The sequence below is a fragment of the Emydura macquarii genome, unplaced genomic scaffold, assembly GCF_026122565.2.
Source record: "Emydura macquarii macquarii isolate MOO-44397 ecotype Brisbane River unplaced genomic scaffold, CSIRO-AGI_Emac_v2 contig_2246, whole genome shotgun sequence".
Lineage (NCBI taxonomy): Eukaryota > Metazoa > Chordata > Testudines > Chelidae > Emydura > Emydura macquarii.
Window position 1 is genome coordinate 1335765 of NW_027132383.1, and position 27490 is coordinate 1363254.

At 45.9% G+C, this 27490-nt stretch overlaps 1 protein-coding gene across 6 annotated transcripts in view; it reads left to right on the forward strand.

Annotated features, from left to right (window-relative positions):
- The window catches only part of ARHGAP39 (Rho GTPase activating protein 39), a 345937-nt gene that overhangs the window by 133189 nt on the left and 185258 nt on the right, over window positions 1-27490 (forward strand). For 5 of the 6 annotated variants that reach the window (XM_067560096.1, XM_067560095.1, XM_067560098.1 and 2 more), the window contains exon 3: window positions 14840-14920. The exons of the other annotated variant lie outside the window; for it this stretch is intronic. In XM_067560096.1, the coding sequence (XP_067416197.1) occupies window positions 14840-14920 (81 nt within the window). The remainder of the gene's footprint in view (window positions 1-14839; window positions 14921-27490) is intronic. 6 annotated transcript variants of the gene reach the window in all.

Genomic DNA, 27490 nt, shown 5'->3' on the forward strand with positions numbered 1-27490 from the left:
CTTCAAATTCTTTTTTGGCCTTTTTAATTATATTTTTACACTTCACTTGCCAGAGTTTATGCTCCCTTCTCTTTTCCTCAATAGGATTTAACTTCCACTTTTTGAAGGATGCCTTTTTGCCTCTAACTCCTCCTTTTCCTTTATTTAGCCACAGTGGCACTTTTTTGGTCCTCTTACTATGTTTTTTAATTTGGGGTATACATTTACATTGAGCCTCTATTATGGTGTCTTTATAACATTTCCATACAGCTTGCAGGGATTTCACTTTTGGCGCTGTACTTTTTAATTTCTGTTAACTAACTTCCTCAGTTTTATGTAGTTCTCTTTTCTGAAATGAAATACTACCGTGATGGGCTGCTCTGGTGTCCCTCCCGCAAGGATGCCAAATTTTATTATGTTATGGTCACTATTATGGAGCAGTTCAGCTATTTTCACCTCTTGGACCAGATCCTGTGCTCTACTCAGGACTAAATCAAGAATTGCCACTCTTCTTGTGGGTTCCAGGACTAGCTGTTCCAAGAAGCAATCATTTAAGGTGTCAAGAAACTTTATCTCTGTATCCCATCATGAGGTGACATGTCAACTATCCCCATATTGACTGGGTACATCTCCCACTATTATTTTTAGTTTTATAGCCTCTCTAATCTCCCTGAGCATTTCAGTCACTGTCACCATCCTGGTCAGGTGTCGGTAGTATATTCCTACTGCTATATTCTTATTATTCAAGAATGGGATTACTATCCATAGAGATTCTATGGCACAGTTTGGTTCATTTAAGATTTTTATTTCGTTTGACTCTATGCTTTTTCACGTATAGTGCCACTCCCCCAGCAGTATGACCTATTCTGTCCTTCCGATATATTTTATACCCTGGTATTACTGTGTTCCACTGATTATCCTCATTCCCCCAAGTTTCCTGTGATGCCTATTATATCAATATCCTCATTTAATGCGAGGGAGCCACTCAAGTCCACCCATCTGAGTATTAGACTTCTAGCATTTGTATATAAGCACTTAAAAAAATTGTCACTTTTTAGCTGTCTGCTACTGTGTGATGTAATTGAATAAAACTCTTTCATTTGACTGTTTCTTATGAGATCCTACTCATGTTTTCTCCTCTTCTATCCTCTCCTCATTACTAGGATATAGAGAATCTTCATTCATAGATCCTTCCATAAGGGATGTTTCTGTCCGAGCCCACTTCCTCCCTGTACTGCTGATGCTACATCTCTGCTGAAAGATGGTAAAACTGACCATCACGACCGGGAGATTGGCAGTCTGACTTAGTGGTGGGAGCAGGAGTTGGGAGTCAGACTGGGTCAGATACCATGAGGTCAGAGCCTGAGACAGGCCAGAGGGCAAATCAAAAGTCAAGCGTCAGGAGGCAGGCAGGGTCAGGTTACCAGGAGATCAGAAGCCAGGGGACAAACTTGAGAGCAGAACCACAGATTTGTAACCAGAGTCTGACCAGGTCAGGATACCAGGAAGTCAAGCCAAGGGAGCAGGAGAAGGAAGCACAGGGTGCAGACCAGAGCAAGGTGGATCCCAGTTGCATGGACAACTTCCTGTTCCTGTCCTGGGTTTATATAGAAACTATGAACCTATCAGGAACCCCAGCTTTCGGCCAGTCAGATTCCTGAACTGGAGTCCTCTCTCAGGGTTTCGCTTCTGTCTTAGCAACTGCCAGCTGCTTACTGAGTGGCTGGTTGGAAACTACTAGTTCTTAAGGGCCCTGTGGGCCAGAGTTCAAGATCTGTGGCCCTGACACTGAGCTGATTACAGAACTAATGGCACTTCTCACAAGAGTTAAAAATGTTTAACCCCAGTGATGTTTCCAGATTCCAACTGTGCTAGTTCTATTCTGCCTTCCCCCATTCCCTTTCCTGGTGAGCTAGAGTACTTCATTTGTCAGATTTTATCCTACAGTGCTGCGTGATCCCCAGTGGTGGCTGAGTTCCAGGGTGGGTGAAGTGATTCCTGGTAGTTTGATACACTTTAATTTCATAAATCATTTTGGTACAGAAGGCACTCACTCATTGTAAGCAGACATTACAATACTGTTACTCACTCTGTGTCTACACTAGTGCAGCACTTCTGTCGGTATAATTTATGTTGCTCAGAGATGTGAAAAAAACACAACCTTCCCTGAGCGACATAAGTTACACTGACAGCGCTGTCCACACTGCCGCTTATATGTTGGCGGGAGAGCATCTCCCACTGACATAGCTTCTGCTGCTCATTAATGATGTTGACAGGAGACCTCTCTCCCGTCAGCCTAGAGCAGCTAAATGAGTGATCTTACAACTTATGCTGTCAGTTTCCACACAGCTCTTTATAAGCACGTACATTTATTCTTAAGGTGAAAGTATTTTGGAGAAGATCTATTAAAAGCAGTAAAACATCCATGTTAAAAAGCTTACTGCAGCTTAGGGGTATGGAAAAGCTTCCAGAGGTCACCCCAACTCCATCCTTGGGCTCTAGTAGCTGTCATTGCTTCAAAATCCACAACTAGGTTTTCCCCATGTTTACAAGTTCATAACTGTCTCAGGCCTGTTCTACACTACAAAGCAGAGTCAATGGAAGCTGCCTTGCTTCAACCTAATTGTGTATGCATTTACACTTAAATTTGTCTCCCACCGATGTAAGTTCTCCATTATGCAGACATGACATAACATCATCTCCCCAAGTGGTGTTGAGCCATGGTCAATGTATTGAGGTTGACTCAGTGCAAAGGTAAATGCTGTGTTACTTACGTTGACCTTAACAGTCCTCCAGGTATTCTACAGTGCCAGACATTGACTACTCTGACCTCCGCTGCCCAGGAGTCATGGAGAGCAGAAGGCCCTCTTCAAAGCCCTGTGAATTTTTGAAATGCCTATTCCTGATCGCCCAGTTTGGTGAGCCCACCTAACAGCTCTCCATTGTTGTGCGCAATTACCCAGCTGACCATTCCGGGTAAATATGCAAATTTATTTCCCATCAGTGATGAATCCCCAACTTAGCAGGACACAGCTATCAACTTGTCATCAATTTATTCTTATGAGACAAGGTGGTGGTACAACAAAGAGAGGTTGGGTTATTTGCTTTTCATTCCCCTGTAGTTAAGTGAGAGGGACCATGCAGAGCACTTCGGTTATATACACCAGGATGTCCCATGAATTCTCCTGAGAGATCTCAATGAAACTTCTATGGAGGTACTCTCCCGTAGATTTCTAGGGATGGCAGCCTTATTTCTTCCTCCGCGGTAGAACGTTTTCCCATGCCAGTCACCAATAACTTCAGCAGGCACCATTGCAGTAAACAGGCTACCTGCAGACGGGTCTGGGCAGCTTTGGGATGCCAGCAACAGCTGATTCTCTCTCTCTTTTGTTACCCTCAGCAGTGAGATATTAGCTACAGTCATCACTGCCTGTGGAAAATAATGCAAGCATTCAGTGCCATTGCCTTATTCTCTTAGTTTCATGCAACTGAGCAAGTCCCTCCTCATTTTTCTCACTCCTGGTGGGCCACACTCACCATGGCTGGAGCTGGGAGTTGTACCATGCACAAGCACTCTGAAGCAGAAGTGTCAATCAGCATGCCTTGTTTAAAACTTATGGCAAGCCAGGGAAGAGAATTCTGAATCTTAACTTTTGCTTTCCTTTGTGACTATGCTGGCAACTGTACCTCTGTGTGTTTTACCATTGCGGCCTTGAGGAGTTCCTCCTCCAGTGCCACAGAACACATGAGTCAGATGAGGAGAAGAAAAAGAGAGGACTCAGGATGACATGTTCAGTGAGATCCTGAAAGCCAATGCTGCATCAAACCCTGAACAGAGGGGCTGGAGGATGAATATTGCAGACTGCATGGAGAAAGGCCTAGGAGCTGGAGAGGGAGATGCACCAGGATGTAATGGGCCTTCTCGGGCAGCAAACAGATGCTGTGGACGATTTTGGACCTAGAGGTTGTTATCCCAGGCTTGCTTCCCTTTGCAGTCCATGGAGAACTCCAGTAGGGCACTTCCCTACATTCTCCCTCCACATTCCACATGGCATCGGGGCCACATTCCTACCCCTGCTTCTCCACACCAGGGACATTATGGACAACCACAGCTTCAACTGTGAGATCCACGATTGATGGATGTGTGGCTAAAATGGACATGAATGTTCCTTCCCTTTCTTTTAAGCTCTGTTTCATAATTAAGGTCTTAATATGTTTGCTTTTAACTTGCACAGAATTTTTAAAAAATTGTTTGTCACTCAGTAAAACTCTCTTGCTTGGGAAATAATTCATCTTTATTAGTTCATAATATATGCTGTGGAATGGCTGGCAGTATTGAAAGCATCCACTTGTTGTTGTACACAATTCATAGGGTCAGTGACACACAGGGTAATAATCATAAATGTACAGCAGGCGCCAGAGAATTAATGGATGCAATTGCCAGTGTTCTACAAATAGATGTGGGCCAAGCACCACACAGTTCCTAACCAGTCCCCAAACAGCGGGGCCAGGTAGAGCACAATACACCAACACGTTACTATGGCTTGCTGTTAGAGTTGCCCTTTCAAAGACTCCCTGAGCAGTATAGTTCTGCATTGTGCTCTTCTGATAGCCCTTGTGTCGGCTGTTCAAATGCAGCAGACAGCCGCTACACCTCCGCCCTCTGTTCTGGATCTTTTCCTCCTTGCTTCACAGATATTATGCATGACACAGCAGGTAGCTACAACCATTGGGATATTTTTCTCAGTGAGATCCAATCTTCTGAGTCAATGCTGGTGCGCCCCTTCAATCTACCAAAAGTACTTCAGCTGTCATTCTGTACTTGCTGTGCTGGTAGTTGTATCCTTCCTTGATGCTGTGTAGGTGGTGGGTGTACATTTTCATGAACGAGGGGGAGTAAGTTATATGCTGGGTCCCCCAGGATCACCACTGGCATTTCAACATGGCTAATGGTAGTCTGCAGGTCGGGAAGGAAAGTCCTTGCTTGTAGCTTTCTGAACAGTCCTGTGTTCTTAAAGTTGCAAGCATCATGCACCTTCCCTGACCAGCCCACATTGATGTCAGTGAAGCATCCGCAGTGAGCCACCAGCACTTGCATAACCATAGGAAAATGACCCTTTCTGTTGATTTACTCTGTGGCAAGGTGGTCTGGTGCCAAAATAGGGATATGTGTGCTGTCTATTGCTCTACCGCAGTTTGGGGACCCTTCTGCAGTAAATTCATGCATTATCTCCTGCATGTTGCTTAAAGACACAGTCCTGCATAGCAATCAACGATTAACGGTCCTGCACACTTGCATGACAGCCTCCACAGTGGATTTTCCACTGACTGGTAGCAATCTGTCATTGCAAGTTTCCACAGTGCAATTGCCACTCAATTCTCCACTATCAATGCACTCTGCCTGGTGTCCCTGGGGTGAGCTCTGCACACAAATTCAGGAATGTTACCATGCGCATCCGAAAGTTCTGCAACAACTGCGTGTCATCCCAGGCCTGCATTATGGTGCCATCCCACCACTCAGTGCTCGTTTCTCGGGCCCAGAAGTGGCACTTCACCTTTTTCAGCTGCTCCAGGAAGACCACTAACAATCTTGAATTGGTTCTTGCTGTGTCCAACAGCAAACTGACCTCCAGGACATCGTTACCTTCTCTTGCAGCTCTGCAAATACTGGAGGATTCTGCATTCCGTGCTTCTAAAGCGCCTGACAATAATGTGGAGCTGTGCAGGCTCAATGCTTCTGACAGCGATGGCAGATAGTGACAAATCCTGCATGTGGGATTTTCCTGTATGTGGGATTAGTGGGATTTTCAAAATAGGCATGAAAATGATGAGAGATGGCATTATGGGACAGAGAAAGTTGCATGATGGGAACGTCACTCCGCTGTCCCAGTCCCCCCTGCGCAACTTGCTTCTGTTCCCCCATGCATTGCCAAAACTTCCCAAAAGACAATGCCTTGGATAGTGGCAAGTTGCACGCTGGAATACCTACTCATGGTGCACTATACTGTTCATTGAAACAAGCACTCGTGAGCACGCACAGCACCGACACGAGGAGCCAAATGTGCATGCATGGAAGAGATGTACTAATTGCGATGGCTTCATGTCAATATAACTGGCATTGGCAAAAGTTTGTAATGTAGACATGCCCTCAGATTCAGAACCAGATAATTCAATCTTTCCTTTATACATGTTGGGCTCATGCAACGGGCGATCAGCAGACAATGGCCCACTCTTCAGGGGATAGCTTCAAAAGGCCTGGTTTCTGCATAAACTGGAGGTGGGGAATTTGTATTCACCTCCCCCTAAATATTAACACATTTTGTTCCGAAATTCCATCCTTGTCTGGCACATTGTTCAATATAGTCCTTTGAACCCTCAGGCCTTGCATCAGTCACTTCTCTTCCCTCAAGCAGTTACATACAATCCCACCCCACAGTAATACATAAATCATGCATTTAATACAATGGACCGCAAAGAGACTTAAACTTAATTCAGTGAGTTCTGTCAAGGTTATGGCAAGAAATTGCCCATCCGTCACAAAAACTTACGAGCCCTTACACTGTGCCCTTATTGCCAAGAAGGCTAATGGCATATTGGGCTGCTTTAGTAGGAGCTTTGCCAGCAAATCAGGGGAAGTGATTATTCCCCTCCATCTGGTGAGCCCACATTTGGAGGATTGTGTCCAGTTTTGGGCCCCCCACTACTGGAAGGATGTGGACAAATTAGAGAGAATGCAGTGGAGGGCAACAAAAATGATTAGGGAGCTGGCGTACATGACTTATGAGGAGAGGCTGAGGGAACTGGGCTTGTTTAGTCTGAAGAAGAGAAGAATGAGGGGGGATTTGATAGCAGCCTTTAACTATCTGAAGGGGGAGTTCCAGGGAGGATGGAGCTAGGCTGGTCTCAGTGATGGTAGATGACAGAACAAGGAGCAATGGTCTCAAGTTGTAGTGGGTTAAGTCTCGGTTGGACATTAGGACAAACTTTTCCCCTAAGAGGGTGGTGAAGCACTGGAATGGGTTACCTAAGGAGGTGGTGGAATCTCCATCCTTTGGGGTTTTTAAGGCCTGGCTTGACAGAGCTCTGGCTGGGATGTTTTAGTTGGGGTTGGACTAGATGATCTCCTGAGGTCCCTTTCAACCCTGATCTTCTATGATTCTATGATAGCCCAAGCACAGATGTCTTCCTCATGTGCCCTGATAAGACATTGTACATGACTCTCAAAGATAGATAAACGTGTCATAAGCAAGTAGAATTTTGCATGATTGTCTTAGAAATGTTGGATTTAGAATAAATCAATATGTAGGCATGTTACAGATTGCTCATCTCCACGGGGGGCTGGAAACCATCTTTGCTGCTTACAAGGCTTTTATATATGGTACAAAGACAACTGCATTGTCCTGCACTGCCACTTAACTGCCCAGAGAAAATGCTGCAGGGGAAGCCTTTTTCCTGAACCTATTCCCAACTTTCAGTACTTGTGTAATCTTCTCAGTAGATTTTATACTAATTCTTGAACAAGCTGGCCTCCACGGATCACAGTGGACCAAAGGCAAATCAACTAACCCGAGAATATTGGGTGATGACAGCATTCCATATTGCCCGTCTCAGGCTCATGTCTTTGGGCCCAGAAGCCTGCATGCATATTAAGTAAATGGAACCAGTGGAGCCAAATTCACGTGCACTCCTTTTCTTCCCAAGCATCAGGTGCAGTGCCAGGTAGAAGGAATCAGGTAAAAGCCTTTGCTGAAGGGATGTCACAGACTGATGCTGGTTACAGGGGAGATCTACATTTTGAACAACTGCGTATGATGCTAAAGAGTCACTAAGGCAGGAACACTTTTTTTTTTTAGGTTTGGTTTTGCCAAATTTTCAGACAGTGACCATATGGCCTCTGCAAAAAGGCAAAAAGGTGACAATTCTCTTCCCCCTTGGGCGTTCATGCTGGGGTGTTTCCTGGCCCCCTGGGGCTGCACGGTGTTTTGACAGTTGGAAACTGGAGTTTTTAAGTCAGTCTGGTGCATTTAAGACTCTACAGCATGCTGTGAAGAATGCTGGCTGGGAATTGGGTCCTGAGTAAATTGTTCTAAGCATCGGATATAAAGGGACATCAGCTGGTGAAGCATTCCTGGAGTCTGTCAATCAGAGCTGAAGCAATGCATCTGAAGGGAATCAGGCCAGCAGCAGGCTGCTCTGAATTTGATGATCCCCAACTTAAAATATTTAGAAATCTAGATTAAAAAGGATTTGGCTATTTACTGTGGGGGGGAGAAGTTGAAGATGTAGGTTTTCCCCAAGACATTTGCTTTGCCCTTTCTGCTAAGAATTGTGGTGAGCCCTTGGTTAGAACATAAGCCAGGGTGTTTAATGGGAGACCCTGTCTACTCTGGTGCCTCCTTGTCTTCCTTTCCTTGCTGGTCTCATGTCCTTGACCTCAAGGATGCATCTTCCAGAAAATGAAACTCTCAACCTGAAATCTCAGGGCTGGATAATGAATATCCACATTACTAATCTTGTGTCAAAGAAACAGGGGTCTAATATTGTAGTGGAGGTTGCAAATTCCATGTGTGTATCCTGACGTGAAGTGGACAGGATAGGATGGCCATATCCACCCTCTAACACTTAACTATAAAAGCCTTGGATTAGCTTATCTTTTTATCTCCTAGTCAACTAAACAGCCCTTGCGTGTTTCAGAAGTAGCAAGCCTGGGAAAGAAGCCATCCACACATAAATAGTAGCTATTTAGTTAAAATCCTTTTATGTTGGCATTAATTTTTGCTCCTTCCTTTAGTGGATTCCTTTTATTACACTTCTTAGATCATTCATCCTCCTTTAAATCTTCCTCTTCTACCAGACCTGTGATCACTTATGTCCACCTGCAAGTCCATTGACTTGTCAATTGTTTATGCCTCTAGACTGAGCACTTCGGGGCCATTTGTTGTATTTCAACTATTGCAAAGTACCTATGGTGCCATGCAAGTAATAGAAACTTTGGGTCCCAGTCAGGATCTGGCCTTTCCTCTGTGCAACAGTAGGGCAGCACTGTCCCTCACAGATCCCTTTTCAGGTGGGGGAGGCAGGTGACATGCTTTCTTCCATGGCACTCTGCTCTTTGCTCAGTAGTCCATGCAATGCCTTTTGTGCATTGGGCAGAGCAGAGATCATATCTTCTTTCAGCTGCTTAGACACCATGGGGACAGTTGTGGCACGAGAACTTGCACACAAGAGTCACAGTTTAGATATTGCTGCCTTAATCTGCTGCTTCAAGTCTTCGCTCTCCCATGGTAAAAGGCAGAATAGCTGCTTTTTGAAACCATGAATTTCTTTGCTTTTGTAAGTTTAAATCAGATTCTTAACATCAATGAGGCATGTTTTCTGCTTTGATGCACGTGTATTTGTGTATAGAAATGTATGTACTAGAAGTGTGTTTGAGTTGTTGAGCAGTCTATTTGCACGGGATAGTTTTATACCTGAGTCTTCACTCGGGCTTCACGATTTGATCCAAAGACACTTCTCCTCAACACTTCGTTATCTGTTCTTATTTACAGCATCCCTTGATTTGCATAGTGTGCTAACAGAAATTGATGCCTTTTCTTTTCTGCCTACAGCACTTTCACATTTCTGAGCATGCTCTCTGAAACTGTACCATCTTCATCCGCCCCTTTGTTCTTCAAGCTCATTATGGACTGTAGGAGGGACAGGCACACGCCATGCTCCCTCATGGAGACTAACTCGGGCCACGGAACCTAACCCATTAATTCCTGCATCAGACCCATAACTTTTTGATTTGAACAAAAGCAGATCTTTTAGAAAGACATCCAGTCTTGATTTAAAAACTCCCAAGAGTTAGAGAATCTACCATATTCCTAGGCAATCTGCTGAAGTGGTTAATTACCCTGGCTGTTAAAAATGTGCATATTTTCAGTTTGGACTTCAACTTCTAGCCTTTGCATCTTGTTATGCCTTTGTCTGCTAGATTAAGGAGTTATCTAGTATCAGATCTTCTCCCTTTCTTGATTTATAATAAGAAAAGCACAACAGTTTGTAGGTGATCTGACCCATGTAGATCTATCAAAAAGGGACAAAGCTAGTGTCTTTTGAAAGTTTGCTAATCACTTCCTGCTGATGCTATAAAAAGATCTTTTAACTTGAGCAAAGGCTTTTTTTCTACACTCCTGTCAGTTATGGTGGCTTTCTTCCCTTCCTCAGTCTAGCCAATTTACACGATATTCTGCCCTATCTAGGGATTTTGTTTTTCCGAGTCAGAACCTTCATAAATCAACCTAAAGATAATGAGTACAATAGTAATGGAGTGGTGAATTTTCATCTGCTATAAAATAAGCAGTTGATATGGAATGTCTGTCATAAATGACATGTTACCATATTTCTCATGACCTTGAAACTTGTAACTTGCAAGTGAGGGACGAGATAGTTGCCATCAATCACATTTCCAATTGGGTGCTTCTGTAGGAGGAGCTGATTATCATGCTAATGAATCCAACTGTGGTTCACCAGCACCTGAATGAAGAGCGATACCATCCATTGTGTGCCCAGAAACAGGGAGTCAGGACCAAGGAATAAAATCTCCTTATTTCTCCGGACATGTAGTCTCATCCAGAATCTTCTTGCAATACTTAGGTGGGGAATAGGGATTGTTAGCTACTCCAGAGCTTGTCTCTTGGCATGTGATCTTATGACCATGCAGCAGCACATATGGTGTATGGCGTCGGGTCATTGAGCTCACTCATATACAAGCCTGATGTTTGAATCATTCTATCCTAATTGCTCTTGGGCTGACATCTCCTGCCACTTTCTCTGAAGCTCTGCAAGGCACTAACATCTGCCAAGTGAACATGAGCATGTTTTAGGGCAGAACATACTAAACTCTGCTTCATCTGAGCAGCCTTATGTGCACTTTCAAGCTTTCCACTGAACTTAAAAATCAGAACTTTCGACAGTAATCCCAGCATCACTTGCATTGCTCAGGTACTTCCTTATCTCGCAGGCATCCAAAGGACAAGGGGCACATCTAACAGTCTCGGTGAAGGAGATGTCTTAGGTGTCAGTTCTTCAAATGTATAATGCCTTCCAGGTCTTAATTTCTCATAGATTGTTTCCCGGGCTCTGGGCTTCAGCTGCTGGGTTGGAGGATGGGGAGCTCGGCGCTTATGCCCTGCGGTGGACAGAGGGATGCTGTGGTACGGGGCTTCAGTCCTTTGTGGGAGGGTGCTGGAGCTTTCTGTGGGTTTGAAAATATTTACTGGCGCTCTGCTCTGAACAGCTCCAGCCCAGTTTAAACTCAGATGCCTTCATAGAGCCATGGAAATATCTAAACATGGAGAGGGTGTGTAATGGTTCCTTCCTGTCCGCCTCAGAGGGAGGCCACTCTGCCTTGCTACGCCTAATGGCTGGTAGCCAACTGACGGGATTAGCATGGTAAATGTCAGCAAAGAGTCTTGGCCCCTGACCCCTTGGGTCCGGGCAGGGCAATTGGCAGTCTTTAGCCCTGCTCTCTGGCTGGAGCAGACAGGCTGTCCAACCTAAGGCCAAGGGATGGAGTTGGCAGCAGGGGGTAGGGGGACCTGGGCCCATCCAGTGGAGTAAGGGCCCTGAGCTGGGACCCACCAGTAGTGAGTGGTCCTGCCGCTTGGTCAGTGGGGATCCTCCCAAAACACGCTGCCGCTAATTTCGACAACACAACCAGACTAATGTCTGGTTTCCCTAGGCTTACTTCCTACCCCTACCTGTTCATAGGGCTCTGTCTGTGAGTCCTCAATCTCATTGGGGTACTTAATAGCTGGCAGTCCTAGCAGCTCCTCGGGGTATTCGATAACCTCAGCTGTTGTTTGCCCTCAGGGTCCTCTTCCAGGAACAGGGGTTGGCACAGCTCGGTTCCTGGTCCAGCACCAAGGCAGACACATTGGACTCCTTCCCAGCCTCTGGCCCAGCTGAGCTGGAAGCCCCGCCTCTTACACTTCCTCTTCCACCCCTCTGCTTCTGGTGCTGGGAGAAAGCCCAGTCTGGCTCTCCCACCAGGGGGTGGGGAGTGGTTCCTGCCTGTCCGTCTCAGAGGGACGCTGCTCGGCCTTGCTACAGGATGATATGAAATAGAAGAAATAAAATATAGCTGCAGTCACTGCTGACTTTCACCATCTGAGCCTCACAGACTTCACATCGGGATCACTTGTTCATTTTCTGGATCCAAATGTGAATAAATAAATACAAGCTTAATTCACTAAGTCTTGTAGACTCAGCTGGGGGAAAAAAAGTCTTACAAGCAACATTACTGAACTGGAGCCTCTGTCTGGGGCATCTGGAAGAACCTTCCCACATGCTTATTTCAAACAACCGCCCAGACTCCCCAGAAGTTCTGTGGGATAGTTAGACAGAAGGGAGACCAGGGGTTACTGTGGCCAACTCCTTGCTGGGTAATTCACTGAAGAAAGGCATGCCATGGCAATGTCTGTTCCACTAGCCCCTGTGATTCAGATGGGGAAGAACAAGGTGGGACTTGAGGTAGGCATAGTCCCCAGTGGGATTTTTTCCAAATTCCCTTTGTCTCAGGCAGTTTGTTCTGGGAGGCAGAGAGGTGCTGAGTGCCCTTAGTTACAGATGTTTGCTGTGATGGAGGAACTTCATCCCTGTCTACTTTCAGGCTGAGGCATCTAGTCCATGATTTTAAAACTTGCCTGAAGACCTTCCTCAGTTAGAGCCTATTCCAGTGGCCACTGAAGCCAATAGAAAACCTTTGATTGACTTCAGTAGACTCTGGATAGAGCCCACAGCTGGACCATTTTCTAAATTACATCCCAGCCTTCTGAAGTTGCCTGAGCCAAGCCTCAGTAGATCATGTGAAAGGAGATCGCAGCTCATCGTGAAGGAGTTACCATAGTCTTTGGATTTGGATTCAGAACTGAACGTGATAACAGATGTCTGCAAGGATTTCGGAATAGGCTGGGTACCAAGAGAGTGTGAGGCAGGGAGAACATGTGCATGTGCTACAGAGAGAGAGACGAGGGATTAAGTGACTCAACACAGTGCTTCTGCAAGTCATCATTTTAAGGCTCAGAAGCCTCATTAAAATTAGCTTTGACAGAAGCTTAATTTTATTGCCACTTCCCTGAATAACATTTTTTACTTCTATTAGGAAGGTGGCTTTTTCTTCTTTCTGAAACCAGCATCTAATCTGAACTCTGTGTTTTTTACACCATATCTTTTAGAGAACTGATCAGAAACAAGTAGTTTTTCTAGCTTCATGCTTTATTGTATAAAGATCTAACAAAATAAAGGTCCCACCTTTTGTTCAGTGTGTATGGATTGCCACATGTTCTATAAATAAACCAATGATTTACACAGCCCTTTACAGAGGATTATTAAGGGGATGAGAGTCCCCTTACATCTCATGCCATTAAAGAGACCTGTTAAGCAAAATTGGAGGTGTAGCTCTTTCACGCTGAGTCATATATGCATATAAAAATGTGAATGCCGCCTTTAGACAAAGAATGCTAGGATAAACTCAATCTAGTGCCTAAATGAAGTAAGGTGCAAAGTGACACTGCATATTTGCTTTGTGATCAGTAGGAGGAACATGAAGTGGGAGTATCAAAAATGGCATTATGAGGCTCTGGGCTGGTCCTGTCAACGACTTCAGATCAGATCTACTCAGTGTAGACCGTTGGTGTTTTCTAACTGCCAGGCCTGTAAACTCCCTTCAGAATCTGAGAATTAAGCTGGGTTCTTTCCTTCCCACGTATGATTGCGGGCAATGAAGGTTCTACAGGCCACATCAGGCCGCCAGAGACTCCCTCGGTGGTTTTGCGCAGGTGATTGGAACTTGGTAAACGATTCTGTTGCTTATTGCACAGGAAGTATACTTTTCAGCTACCTCCTAGCTGCCTTGGCTCTGCAGGACTAAAGGAAGTAAAAAAAGCAGTAACATCGACAGACCTGAATCAGGTCCAGATGGGGGTGGAGGACGCAGTTTACGAGTAGCAAGGGGCCATTTCTACACACGCAGTTTTTCAAAGGAGAATTAACAAATAACAAAACATTGAGAAGGCTCTCCATAGGTGTGCAGATGAATTGACAACAAAACAAAAAGCTCTAGCCCTGCAGAACTTACAATAAGTTGCAAGGTATTTTATCTATTAAAGTGCCGACAGCACGATAAAAGTTGTACAGTCTTGCCCTGAACATCTATGGAGTACCATGCTAATGTAGAATGGCTTTCAAATAAATGGATATGGGTTGATCAGCCCTGGGAAAGGGGGTGGTTTGAGAGGGAAGAAGGTTGTGGGAAGTGGTTTTGTTATGGGCACGCCTTGTTGGTTGCCTTCTTAATATAGAAAAACAGCAAGAGTCCTGTGGCACCTTAGAGACTAACAAATGTATTTGGGCATAAGCTTTTGTGGGCAGAAACCCACTTCGTTGGATGCAATTGCAAGTGGGTTTCTGCCCATGAAAGCTTATACCCAAATACACGTGTTAGTCTTTAAGGTGGCACAGGACTCTGGCTGTTTTGCTAAAAACAGACTAACACGGCTACTCGTCTGGAACGTCTTAATATATAGTTAGTGTTTAGGGGAAAATATGGTATGTTTGGGGTTTTGAGAAAAGTCAGTTGAGAGCAGTCACGGGAGTGGAAATCTACTGAACAGTTGATGGATGGCTCAATGGTGGTAACTGAGTCTTCTGCCACCCAAGAGGTAAAAATTCTGAGTGTGGTCCCCAGGTTGAAGGTTGGAGGCCAGCAGCTGTGAATGCGGGTGAAGGTACATCCCTGTCACTTGCAAACTACAAAAATAGATGTGAATTGCTGTCCTCCTTGGTAACGTCCTTGTTCACCATTCCTGTATTGCAGTTCTTCACCTCCCGGAGTGTTTGAGAAAGAATATGAAATATATCGGGATTACAATGCAGAGGGTCAACTTCTCCACTACAGGTAGTTGAAATTTATCTACAGTAACAGAGCTTTGTCTTCTGAGAATGACTGACTGAAATGTTAACTCAGCCATATTGTGTGTGGGATTGGGAACACTGTGAGTGTGTCTGTGTGGGGAAAGCAAACTCACATAGCAGGAGCTATTGAATGCCTTATCTTTTTATTCCTTTTGATCTTCCTTTGTAAACTTTGGCTCCCTCATGTAAAGATGATGATGATGTTATCCCCTGCTTATTTAGACCGTAAGCTCTTTGGGAAAGGAACTGTTTACTACTGTGTTTGTATGATACCTTCTACAGTGTGGACTCCATCTGTGTTGGACCCTCTGCACTAGCACAATAAACATGGTAACAATGGTGTTAGAGCAGGACATTTAGAGCCCGGGGCTGGAGGCAGTTTGGTGACAGGGTTGGGAATAGAATACAGCAGTTTCCGTGTTTTCAGACCGTTAGCCCCTACTGCCTCTCTAGTGTGTTTGACTATTCAGATATCTCTTCTGCTGAGTATGGGCTGGATAAGACTGGAGCAAATATTCATTTATGGGAGTGATTATTCTGGGTGCATTTCAGAGGTTATAAAAATTGCATTTCAGACAGAAGGCTGCCGGTCTGTTAAAATTTCTTCTGTGCTGTAATCTTGTCTTTTGAAATATGCTCAGCTGCTTACATTAGGATTTTGTATAACAAAGGATCAATATTTGGTTTGATTTCTCATTAATGGTAAAACAAGATATTAAAAAAACCGGAGGAGGGGGGGAGAAATTAACATCCATATTCTCTGCTTGCTGCTCACAAAGCCCAGTAAAGCTATTGAGACCCATTTCACGAATCATGCAGGCTCCAGCAGCCTGTAGCGCTGTCTGTCACTGCTGCATGCACCACTGCCTTCTCAGTGAACCTGCAGTTTGCCAATATCTGGTAAAAACAGCGTTGGCAGCATTTGTCCATGTTGGGGCCAGTTTTTGTTGGCTTTTTGAGATTTGTCATTATTAAGAATGTTTTGTTTGGGGCTGTAGATTTTTATTTATTTGGGTGGTTTGTCTCATCAGGAAGTTCATTTGGTTTCAGGCATAAATCTTCTGCCACCAGGCTTCCTCGTTCTCTGTAGGCAGAGGAGCTGGAGGCTTCACCAGGGGAAGGGAATATAACAATGCATAACCTCAGTCATATCTCCAAGTAGAGGCAACCCATGGTAAGAGTGACTAGCACTTCTGCACACAGTGCACCTTAGAACTATGGTTGAACCAATGCATTTTTTGTCTTCCAAACATAATGCACTGTATTAGGAGATGGAGTGAGGAGGTCTGGCTAAACTGTTATAGCTGTAGCATTGATGTTTCCTGGTTGCTCTACGACAGTGGTTCTTAACCAGGGGTACGCAGAGGTCTTCCAGGGGATACAACAAATCATCTAGATATTTACAGTAGAACCTCAAAGATAGGAACACCAGAGTTATGAACTGACCTGTCAGCCGAACACCCCGTGAAACCGGAAGTAAGCAATCAGGCAGCAGCGGAGGGGAAGGGGGGGGGGAAGAAAGCAAGTAAATATTGTCCCTGCATTGCATGGTTGTATCTGCTCTGTATGCCAATCTGGGGTCTGCGCTGTTCCTGTAAGCCAACAGCACTGTTTCACCCCCTCCTACCCCACCCCATTGAGAGAGGGAAGCTGTTTTCATCACCCCTCCCCACCCACCCCCACTCCAGAGCCCTGGAAAGAAAGCTTCCTGCTTATGCTGCTACTGCAAGAAACTGAAGGTTGCAGCCAAAGCCTGGCCTGGAGCTGGAGTGCTCTGGAGGAGCTTTAAAGGGCCACAGCCTATGCATGGATGCAGCCCAAGCTTTGCCCGTGGCTGCACTCCTGGATGCTGTCAGCACCTCTGGGAGTGCAAGGGGCAGGGGAGGGAGGCGTGCTGACAGCTGGCTGGCACCAACCTGTGCTGCCTCTGGAGTGTGGCAAGCAGTGCACTGAGCAGGGCGAGCCCTGGGGAGAGGCAGCTGAGGGCTGGGGCTTGTAGTGTCAAGGGTGTGGGGCAGGCCCCCCTCCAGTCCAGCCCTCCAGAATAGGGCAGGGAGCTGCTTGCAAACCAGGCAGTGCTGCCAGGTGCCACCTTTTCAGAGTTCTCTGCCAGCCTCAGCTGGAAGACACTGAGTGCAGGGTGCTGTACATAACGTTTTGTTCAGAGTTACGAACACTTCAGAGTTACGAACAACCTCCATTCCCGAGGTCCTCGTATCTTTGAGGTTCTGCTGTGTCTTGTTTTACAACAGGCTACGTACAAAGCACCAAAGAAGTCAGTATGAGCTAAAATGTCAGAGACAATGACTTGTTTATACTGCTCTATATTCTATACACTGAAATGCAAGTACAATATTTTTATTCCAATTGATTTGTTTTATAATTATATGGTAAAAATAAGAAAGTCAGCACCTTTTCAGTAATAGCATGCTGTGACACTTTGGTATTTTTGCATCTGATTTTTGTAAGCAAGTAGTCTTTAAGTGAGGCAAACCTTGGGGTACGCAAGACAGTGAGACTCCTGGAAGGGTTGCAATAGTCTGGAAAGGTTGAGAACCACTGCTCTGGGAAGAAATTGTTGAAGACTGCATGGTTTCAGCTAAGCCACTGCCTTCCATTACAAAATGACTGTGAAATGTTCTGCGTGGCTGTTGCATGTGGATGGAAGGTGTTTGTACAGACAGTGAGAGTTCAAAGTGTTCTAAGCAATGGCTTACTGCAGCACTTCTTTCTTAGTGTAGACAAGGCCAGAGAGGTCTGTCTAAGTTGGGGATGGTAAGTTTTTCTCTTACTTGCGGCTGGCAGAGTCCAAAGTAATCCAGAAGGTACTACTTGGACATTAGTCTTCTCTAATAGTCTTTCTCTAATACCAAACCTGAGGCCTCTCTCACAGGGACTCGCTGGCCAGATGGCACAAGCTGCATGCCTGATTTCAGTCACAACACTGCAGTGCACAGGAAGGTGCATTCAAGCACTGATGTGCTGTCTGATGGTCAGTGAAGCCGTTTTCCAGAGCATCATGCTTACATTAATGCATCTCTTAAGGACAATTGTTCTGTTGGTTAGTGGGTTTCAGATTTCTGTCTCGGGTATGAGCTTCAAGGATTGTTCTGTTCAGTGTTGCTCTGAGCCTTGATTAACATTCACAGAACGTGAGCTCCTAATGGGGGACAGACTCAGAATCGTAGGTTTGGAAGGGACCTCGCAAGGTCGCACTTATGGCAGGACCAAGCATTATCTCTAGACCATTTCCAACAAATGTTTGTCTAACCTGCTCTTAAAAATCTCCAATGATGGCGATTCCACAATCTCCCTTGGCAATTTATTCCAGTGCTTAACTACCCGGACAATTAGGAAATTTTCCTAATGTCCAACCGAAACCGCCCTTGCTGCAATTTAAGCCCATTGCTTCTTGTCCTATCCTCGGAGGTTAAGGAGAACAATTTTTCTCCCTCCTCCTTGTAACAACTTTTTATGTACTTGAAAACTGTTATCCTGTCCCCCCCTCAGTCTTCTCTTCTCCAGACTAAACAAACCCAGTGTTTTCAATCTTCCCTCATAGCTCATGTTTTCTAGACCTTTAATCATTTTTGTTGCTGTCCTCTAGACTTTCTCCAGTTTGGCCACATCTTTCCTGAAATGTGGTGGCCAGAACTGGACACGACTCCAGTGAGGCCTGATCAGTGCAGAGTAGAGCGCAAGAATTTCTTCTTGTGTCTTGCTTACAACACTCCTGCTAATACATCCCAGACAGATGTTTTGCTTGTGATCCGCTATGACCCCAGATCCCTTTCTGCAGTACTCTTTCCTAGGCATTTATTTCCCATTTTGTATGTGTGCAGTTGATTGTTCCTTCCTCAGTGGAGTACTTTGCATTTGTCTTTATTGAATTTCATCCTATTTACTTCAGACCAATTCTCCAATTTGTCCAGATCATATGCGGCCTCACCAATGCCGAATGGAGTATTGTGTCCAGTTTTGGGCCCCCCACTACAAAAAGGATGTGGAGAAGTTGGAGAGAGTCCAGCAGAGGGCAACAAAAATTATTAGGGGGCTGGAGCACAGGACTTATGAGGAGAGGCTAAGGAAACTGGGTTTGTTTAGTCTGCAAAAGAGAAGAATGAGGGGGGATTTGTTAGCAACCTTTAACTACCTGAAAAGGGGTTCCAGGGAGGATGGAGCTAGGCTGTTCTCGGTGGTGGCAGATGACAGAACAAGGAGCAACAGTCTCAAGTTGCAGTGGGGGAGGTCTAGGTTGGACATTAGGAAAAAGTTTTTCCCTAGGAGGGTAGTGAAGCACTGGAATGGGTTACCTAGGGAGGTGGTGGAATCTCCATCTTTAGAGGATTTTAAGCTGCGGCTTGACAAATCCCTGGCTGGGATGATTTAGCTGAGGTTAGTCCTGCTTTGAGCAGGGGGTTGGACTAGATACCTCCTGAGGTCCCTTCCAACTCTAAGGATTAAAAATCAAAATCAATCCTCCAAAACACTTGCAATCCCTCCTAGGTTGGTATCGTCCACAAACTTTATAAGTGTACTCTCTCTATGCCATTACCTAAATTATGGATGAAGATATTGAACAGAACCGGACACAGAACTGATCCCTGCGGGACCCCCACTTGATATTCCTTTCCAACTTAATTGTGAACCACTAATTACTCTCTGAGAATGGTTTTCCATCCAGGTAAGTACCTGCCTTATAGTAGCTCCATCTAGGTTGTGTTCCCCTAGTTTGTTTATGGAAAGGTCATGCGAGACAGTATCAAAAGCCTTATAAATTTAAGATATGCCACATCTACCGTTTCCCCTCTATCCACAAGGCTTTATTACCCTGCCAAAGAAAGCTATCAGGTTGTTCTTGACATGATCTGTTTTTGATAAATCCATGCTGACTGTTTCTTATCACTTTATTATCTTCTAGGTTTTACAAATTGATTGCTTAATTATTTGCTCCATTATCTTTCTGGGTACTGAAGTTAAGCTGACTGGTCTGTAATTCCCTGGGTTGTCCTAGAGGGCATTCATTTCCTGCCACATATTTGGCATTTTGAGTCTCCAGGACTATGTGGAAGGATTGTCTGTGATTCTTCAGCGACATTTGTTCTGTACCATGTATACAAGTAGAGTTCATATTCTCTCCACTGTTCACCCACTTTGGACAGCTTAAGATTTCAACTAAGGCCAGGGCTCAGCACAGCAGTGCCTTATCTTTATAGGTCCATCTGGCCTTTGGTAAAAGCATGGATTATTACTATGTGTTCTTATTTATGATTTGCATTGTGGTAACACCTGGGAGCCCCAGTCATCAACCAGGACCCTATTGTCCTAGTCACTGTACAAACACAGAACAGACAGACAGTGCCTGCCCAAATACCCCACAGTGTAAGTAAGACAAGGTGGGGGAGGTAATCTATTTGATTGGGCCAACTTCTGTTGGTGAAAGAGACCCTCTTTCACGCTCACACACAGCTGTTGTTCAGGTCTGGAAAAGGTCTGAAGAAGAACTCTGTGTGAGCTTGAAAGTGTGTCTCTTTCACCAACAGAAATAGGTGCAATGAAAGATATTAGCTCACCCCCCTTGTCTCTCTAATATCTGGGACTGGGACACGGCTATAACCCTACAAACAGCGATCGAAGTATCAGACCAGAGGCAGCAGGAGAAGCACAAGGAAACAAAGGGACAGGACCGGTCACTATGAGAGGCAGCCTCAGGTGCTCTGCTGTAATTTGGCCTCAGTTTAAGATGAGTTGCAGCTCTCTGCATGAAGCTGCCCTAAGACCAGCATGGTGATGCCTGGTTAGCAACTCATCCATTCTGACAGGATTGAATCAGAATCTTCCAGTTGAAGAGGTCCTTGCTTGTGTGAGTTGATAGTGGTTGGCAGGGCTGGTTGCTGTGCTGGGAGCTGGGGCAGAAGTCTGCAGAGGCAGAGTTTGTACCTCTCAGCCTGCATGGCCAGTTATAAATATCGCCTTCCAAATGTCTGTTCTGCTAGTTCTGTAACTTGATTCATCTGCACTGACCTCACAAGAAGAATTCATTTATACTGACTCTCTGGCCTGTCAAAATTAATCTCCATTTGGACCGTGGGATGAAAAACAAACTTCCTAAAAGTAAGAGATCAGACTTCCCAATACAAATGGCAATGACTTTTTTACTGTAACACTGAACCATGGAATGACCTTAACTTTCCTGTTTAGCCTGGTAGAGCTTCCTGTGTGTCAATGGCACTGGGCAGTTGTATGCACCTGCAGAGTTCTGTATGTGAAGTCAGTGACTGGGCTTGGCCAGCCGAACCACCACTATTCCTCATAGCTTCCCCTGTGAGCTGAGTAGGTTTCATGCCCATTTTACAGATGAGGAAGCTAATAGGGGAAGTGATTTGCCCAAATTCTAAACCATTGTTGCAGTTGGTATTGAACTCAGGGGTGCTTGGCCCATTAGACCACATGGTCACTCCTTTGGTTTGCAGGTAGCTGTGGAATACTCAGTCAGTATGCAGCCAGGTGAGTGACTGAGCAAAGCCAAACAAGGCTGGAGAGGTAGCTGAGACTCAGTGGCTTGCTTTGTGAGCAGCTTTCTGTAAACGGGACAGAGCAAAGCAGGACAGGGATTTGATGCTGATCAATTCGGACCCTCTGTCAGCTCAATTATCACACTGGATACAAGCTGAAATAAGATAGGAGAGAAAATGTAGGTTCTCTCAGTGACAACAACTCCATCTGCAAGTGGGCGAATGCCCCCCGCCCACCAATCAGGAGGTGTGTGTAGCTGTTACTGTTCGAGCATAGGGTGCCTTGTCTACCTTACGCTCGGCAGCAGCACCCTTTGCAACAGCTGCCTGTTTCTTCCTTCCTTTCATGTGGGGTCTTTTCCAGCAACCAAGCAATTAAAAGATGAAATTTCACATGGGCTGTTTGCGTTAGCACAAGCTTTGCTGGAGAGAGAGACTTCCATTTCTTTCCCCTCTCAGCTGTATTGGCTGTAAAGCAGATTACCCCTACCTCGCACATATCTGAGCCAGAGGGAAGCTAATTAGCAGCTTCGAGCACCCTGTCTGTTTAATTAGCGAAGAGAGGATTCTTTTCTGGAGGACCCAGCCAGAGGTGTCCTTTCTGTGCGCTGCTGTGTGCAGTCAGGAGGGAAGCGTTGTAGTAACAGAAGTGGGGGCTTCTTTTGCCGGTATAGCTAACCCCCCCATTAAAGTGTAGCTGCATGGGCTTTGGCTTCTGTGCAAACTGTTCTCTTGCCATGTACGGTGAAAGTTAGGGCCAAGACTTCCAGCAGGACCTCATGATTTTTGGGTGGCCACGCTGACACTATTAAAAGGGCCTGATTTTCAGGGGCAGGTGCTTGGTGCTTTTAGAAAATCACCTACTCTCCCCCAGATTTAAGGTGTCTCAGCTTGGGCTCCCCAAAAACTGAGGCAAGCCAGCTCAGAAGTCACCTCCTTGGGCTGGGTCAGGAGGCAGTGAGGTGAGTCCCTGGTGAGGAGAGCGTGCTGCATGTCACATTCACATAAACCCATCTGACCAATCATCAGAGATGTTTGGATGGGGGTCCATGTTCAGTCGTCGGTTGGCCAGAAAAAGGGGTTTTGAGTGGTTGGGGGAATCAGGATCTCCCTGATCTTCCCCCTGCCCTTCCAGCATGCTCATACAGACACTGAGGTGGTGACTGAAATGGACCAAAGCAGGGATAGTTAAAGGTTTAAAGGCTAAATCCTGCACCAGCTTGGGGTGCACATATCATTGCCTGGTTTGCAGAATTCCCTTTTGCACTGCAGATTAGCTCTCCACCATGCAGGATCACCAGGCATTTGCTGCCTGCTCTTTCATCAAAGCTGCCCCCGCAATCATCCAGCCTCAAAGAATCCACCTGATTATAGTCAGCAGCTTGCCAATCCCAGGCAACATCCATTTATAAAATGTGCCTGAACAGTTACTGTAGGGCAGGGATTTAACATCTGAACAGAGCTGAAGCAGAGCATACCTGTGGAGCAGGAGTAGTGCTGGGAGGGGGGCAGAATGAGGCAAATCCTCCTCCCAAATCCTGCATTAGAACCATAAATGTTCTTGGCGCTGCATAGATACATAAGACCAGGTTCTTGCCCTGAGGAGTTGCAAAGTAAATGAAGAAGTAAGATGTCTGTGGACAGACTTCAGGCTTGGTAAGTGGGACAGAGGGGCATGTTCTGTCGGCGAGGCTGTGCTCTTGCTGCAGTGGCTGATGCATCTTGGAGGTCAGCTTGATACTTTTGTTCACTCTCCTTCCTCCTCTCTCATTTCCTCCCCCTTTGTGTGCACACGCCAATGCATGTGCTTTCATTCACGTGCCCCACTGTGGAGAAGGGAAGAATAGGCGTTGCAGGTCTTGGGGAAGGAAGGTGTTTGAAGAGACCCTGGTGGTGGGCTCTAGGACTGGTGAGAGGGAGGATGCATGAAGTGTGCCGGCTTTGTGGCTTGGGTAGAATTAAGAGATGAGGGAAGCTAGTGAAGGGGTTTGAGGTGGGACAGGACGAGAATGTACATAGTGGAGGCTGGTTGGCTTTCCCCTGGGTCTGCCGGTGCCTTGCTCTTCTGAATGGCGCTGCTGCAGTATTTTGGGAAGAGGATGCATGGTGGAAGGCAGAGGGCTGTGTTGCCAATTTGAAAGTGCCACTCTCCATCTGCCATTCTGCAGGGTGTGCAGTTAAATGCCTCCAGTGCACCCCCATTCCGCACCATGCACCCTGCTCTCCTACTATAGTCCTGCGCTTCAGGCTAGTGTGTGTGGACGAGTCTGAGGCTCAGGAGCTCTCTGCTCTGAGAAACATGTGCTGTACTGCCAGAGCCAACTCTGGGCCTGCTGACAACCCAGCAAATCACTGCTCCCTTCTTCCACCCAGCTCAACAACCCACCTGGTGTTCCCTTCCTGAGACCCCTTCCTATAAACGGTGTCCTTCATCTGCTGGGGGCACACCATTCCCAGAATCCTTTGCAGCTGTGCTCCAAAGGAGGGTGCTGGGACAGTGTGCACCAAGGATTCTAGGGCACATTCAAGATCAAAGACTACCAGTCACTTGATGGGATAGACACCAGAACCCCCAGGGATTGTCCGAGCATAAACGCCACGGTCTAAGACCAGGGGAGTGACAGTGGCAGCCGCTGTACAGTCTCAGCAACTTCCCTGCCACTGTCCAGCTTCCCAATCTCAGCCCAAGGCTACCCCAGGCTCTGCAGCAGGATCGGTGGAAGGGATGGGAAGGGAGCTGGCTGGAATTCTCTGTCCTCGTGGTGGAACGGGATCAGCGCAGCCCTCTGACAGTTTGCCTGTGGGGAGGTTTTTCTAATATGGTAAATGATGATTAGTGGGTGTCATTAAGGGGCTGAAGTCTCATTCTGTCTAGATGGCACTTGTAGGAAAGCCCTTGCATCTTAATGCTTGTCAAGATGGCTGCAATAATCAGCCGTGTATTTAACTCTTTTTATGCTTACTGGGCTGAACATAAAGCAGCTTGCTGTGGCCTCTCGAGCCCAGATTCTTAGATGATCGCAGGGGCTAGGAAAGCATTTCTTGTCTTCCTGGCCGTGTAACAATCCAAAGGGATGAATTCCTTGTACATCTGTGGCAGATCTGTCAAGGAAGGGCCAGTCAGTTCTGAGAAGCTGCTTACCCCCATACATTAAGCTGATATATGGTCTGATGTAATGCTTCCGTTGATTGACTGGTTGGGAGTGGAGTCTTTTTAAAACATGCTAGGACTAATCTCTTTAGGTCAGAACGCTCCAGCTCACCTGCTCATGTAGTTGAATTCATCCTCTGTCTTAATAAGCAGCTGCCGTCTTCCAGTGTCATCTTGGCAGTGATTCAGCACTGCACAGGGTGTGCTAAATCTCCCTTCTTTATATGCGCAGGCAGTCCAGGCTTTGTCTGTGGCTGTAAGGAAGATGTTAAATCTCCATGGCTGAGCTCTGCAGTTACAACCCAGAATCCTGCAATCCAGAGGACGCACTGTGCATTGTAGTCAGCAGATATGGATGCAGTGTATGTCATCGTGTAATAGTAAGATACAAATGCATCCTCCAGCGCATCCTGGGAAACTGGGATATAACTCTCCTGGGGATTTCCCAGGGACAAAAGAACTTTACCTTAAAACAAAACCCTCATTCCATTATGCAGGCAGTTCTGTTCTGGGAGTAATCGAGGTGTCTGCTTACTTAAGTGTAGGCAGGATAATTTTAAATAGACTCAAGGGGACTAGAGTCTGGATTGGGTGCTCTTCAATACTGTTGTATAACTCAGGGTAAATAAACCCTTGGTACTTGGCTTCCATCTTAGGTACTTGATAGAATCAAGATAAAAGGCCAATCAGACCCGCTAGCTCTTTCAGCCCATCCTTCAGGGAATCATTGCAGGATGGTTCCTTGTTGAGTGTTCTGCCCAAACTAGCTTGCAGATGTGCCAAGAGATGGGGCTGCAGCTGTTCTTTTTCAAGGTCCGGTACATCTCCTGGTGAAGGAGGTTTCCTTGCAGAAATGTTCCCTTTTAAATTTCATTCGATTCTAGTTAGTTTTGTGATATCACTTACTGGGCGCTGGTTAGAATGGAGAAGAGTGACCGTGTGGGCGGTGAGTTGGGGATAGGTGTGAGGAGTTCTGACACTATTCCCTACTCTGCCCCCAAACAACACGGTCTCTGTGGACTCCAGCCACACAGCTGCTTAGGAAGCTAAGCATGCACCTTTCTACTAGCTCAGGAGAGTGGAGCTGGGAGAATATTTAATTGTGGATGAAGTGTACCAGGTCCTTGCAGAACTCCCGCTCAGTTTGCTGTGGTGCCATCTGTGTCCTCAGGACATCACTAGGTTGCCAAGTCCCTTGCCATCAGGGAGTGTTACTGCCGCCTATAGGGAACATGTGCCAGCTGACCTCCCTGCTGTTAGCACAGGGCTCTGGACATGCTCAGTGCCTGGCCTGTGGGAGTAACACTGCTGCTGATCTTGTGCTGCCAACCCCTTCTTATACCTTGCCGCGGACTGAGGTGCTTCCGTGTGGCTGTGGGTTCAGTTCCCATTGGAGCCAGGCTGGAAGGGGTGGTGGGTGGGGGTAGTGGAAGCCAGTTCAGGGGGTTGTCCCTATGCAGGGAGCAAATGAGAAATGGGCTCATGGTTCCATCCCATAGCTGCCACAGCCCCTTGGAGAGAGGTGTAGTGAGCTTTCCTGGTACAGACCAACACACTGTCTGCCAGCTGGTCTTCCACTCAGTACAGTGATAACACACTGCCAAAATATCATGGAATGGAGGGCAGGGGCTTGGCAAACCATGTGGTGCTGTCTCTCTGATCGTCTCTCCACGCATACGGAAGCTTGTGCAGCGGTGTATGGTCCTCACCGCCGTCCAAATGTCCGAAAGTCTGAGCAGCATTGGCTGCACGTGTGCATTCCTTCAGTGCTGAGCATGCTTTGCCTACCCAGCCTGATCCCTTCTTGAGCCCGAGAGCGGCTGCAATCTTTGGCTGAAAGCTCCTGGGAGCTGCAGTTCACAGCAGGCATTGTTTTAAGGGGTAAATGGTCTGCCACCTCCAATATTAAACTATGCCAAAGACGCACACATCCCAAGCATTTGTTTAGCTCTGACGACTGCTGCTGGTGCACCTGCCCACGAGAACATCTCATTGACAACTCCAGTTGTCCTGCATGTGGCAGAGTCCAGAATCACTTGACACTGTGCCCACCAGCTGTTTGGTTCATCCAGCTACTTACTACACTGACTTCGCAATTTATGACTGTAAATTAGACTGGCTCTCAAGATCTTCTCATAATAAGTGTTTTTTCATTCCTGATGCTTAAAAAATTAAGGGCAAATCTGTTGCTTGGTTTCTTCAGAAATAATGAACAGGCTTGTTTTTAATACAAATTGAGTCCTGAGAGGCAAGATTACAGAAGGATTAAAAACTCGTGTGTGTGACTGAGAAACTGAAAAGAAGTGTTGACAGGTTTGTTGTTGTTCTCAGCCTATAACCTCCCGCGGGAGAGAAGCTTTGTTGTTTGGGACCTTTATATCTGGAATTGGAAAACGTATCGTTTGGCGCGAACTACTTAATAGACCATTTCCATCTCCAGTTTGAGATTCAGTGATTTTAATCTTACTGTATAGCGAAAAGGCTGCAGAGAAAAAATTCTGATCTTTTGTCTATGGGCAGTTCAGACTTCAAATTGGATTATCTGACAGGAACATGTGGCTGTTTCAACTTCGGGGCAATGGTTTCATTCTTATGTCAATGAAAATGAAATGCTGTTTGTGTAAGGAGAATTCTCTGCATTCAGGTGGTTTGGGTCTACACTGTTGTGCTAGTTTTATTAATCTCTTAATGTGTCTGACTCACTTGGCTTTGTGTTCAGTTGCATCCTTGTTTTAATAAAAATTAAAAGGCGACTCTCATCCCCAGTTTGAGACTAATTAATTTCAAATTCAGGCAAAATTCCTAATACCTAAATGACATGATGTATAATATCTTGCTTCTATGAAATTTAGATCTGAGTTTATGGAATAACAGAATAACTTGATGT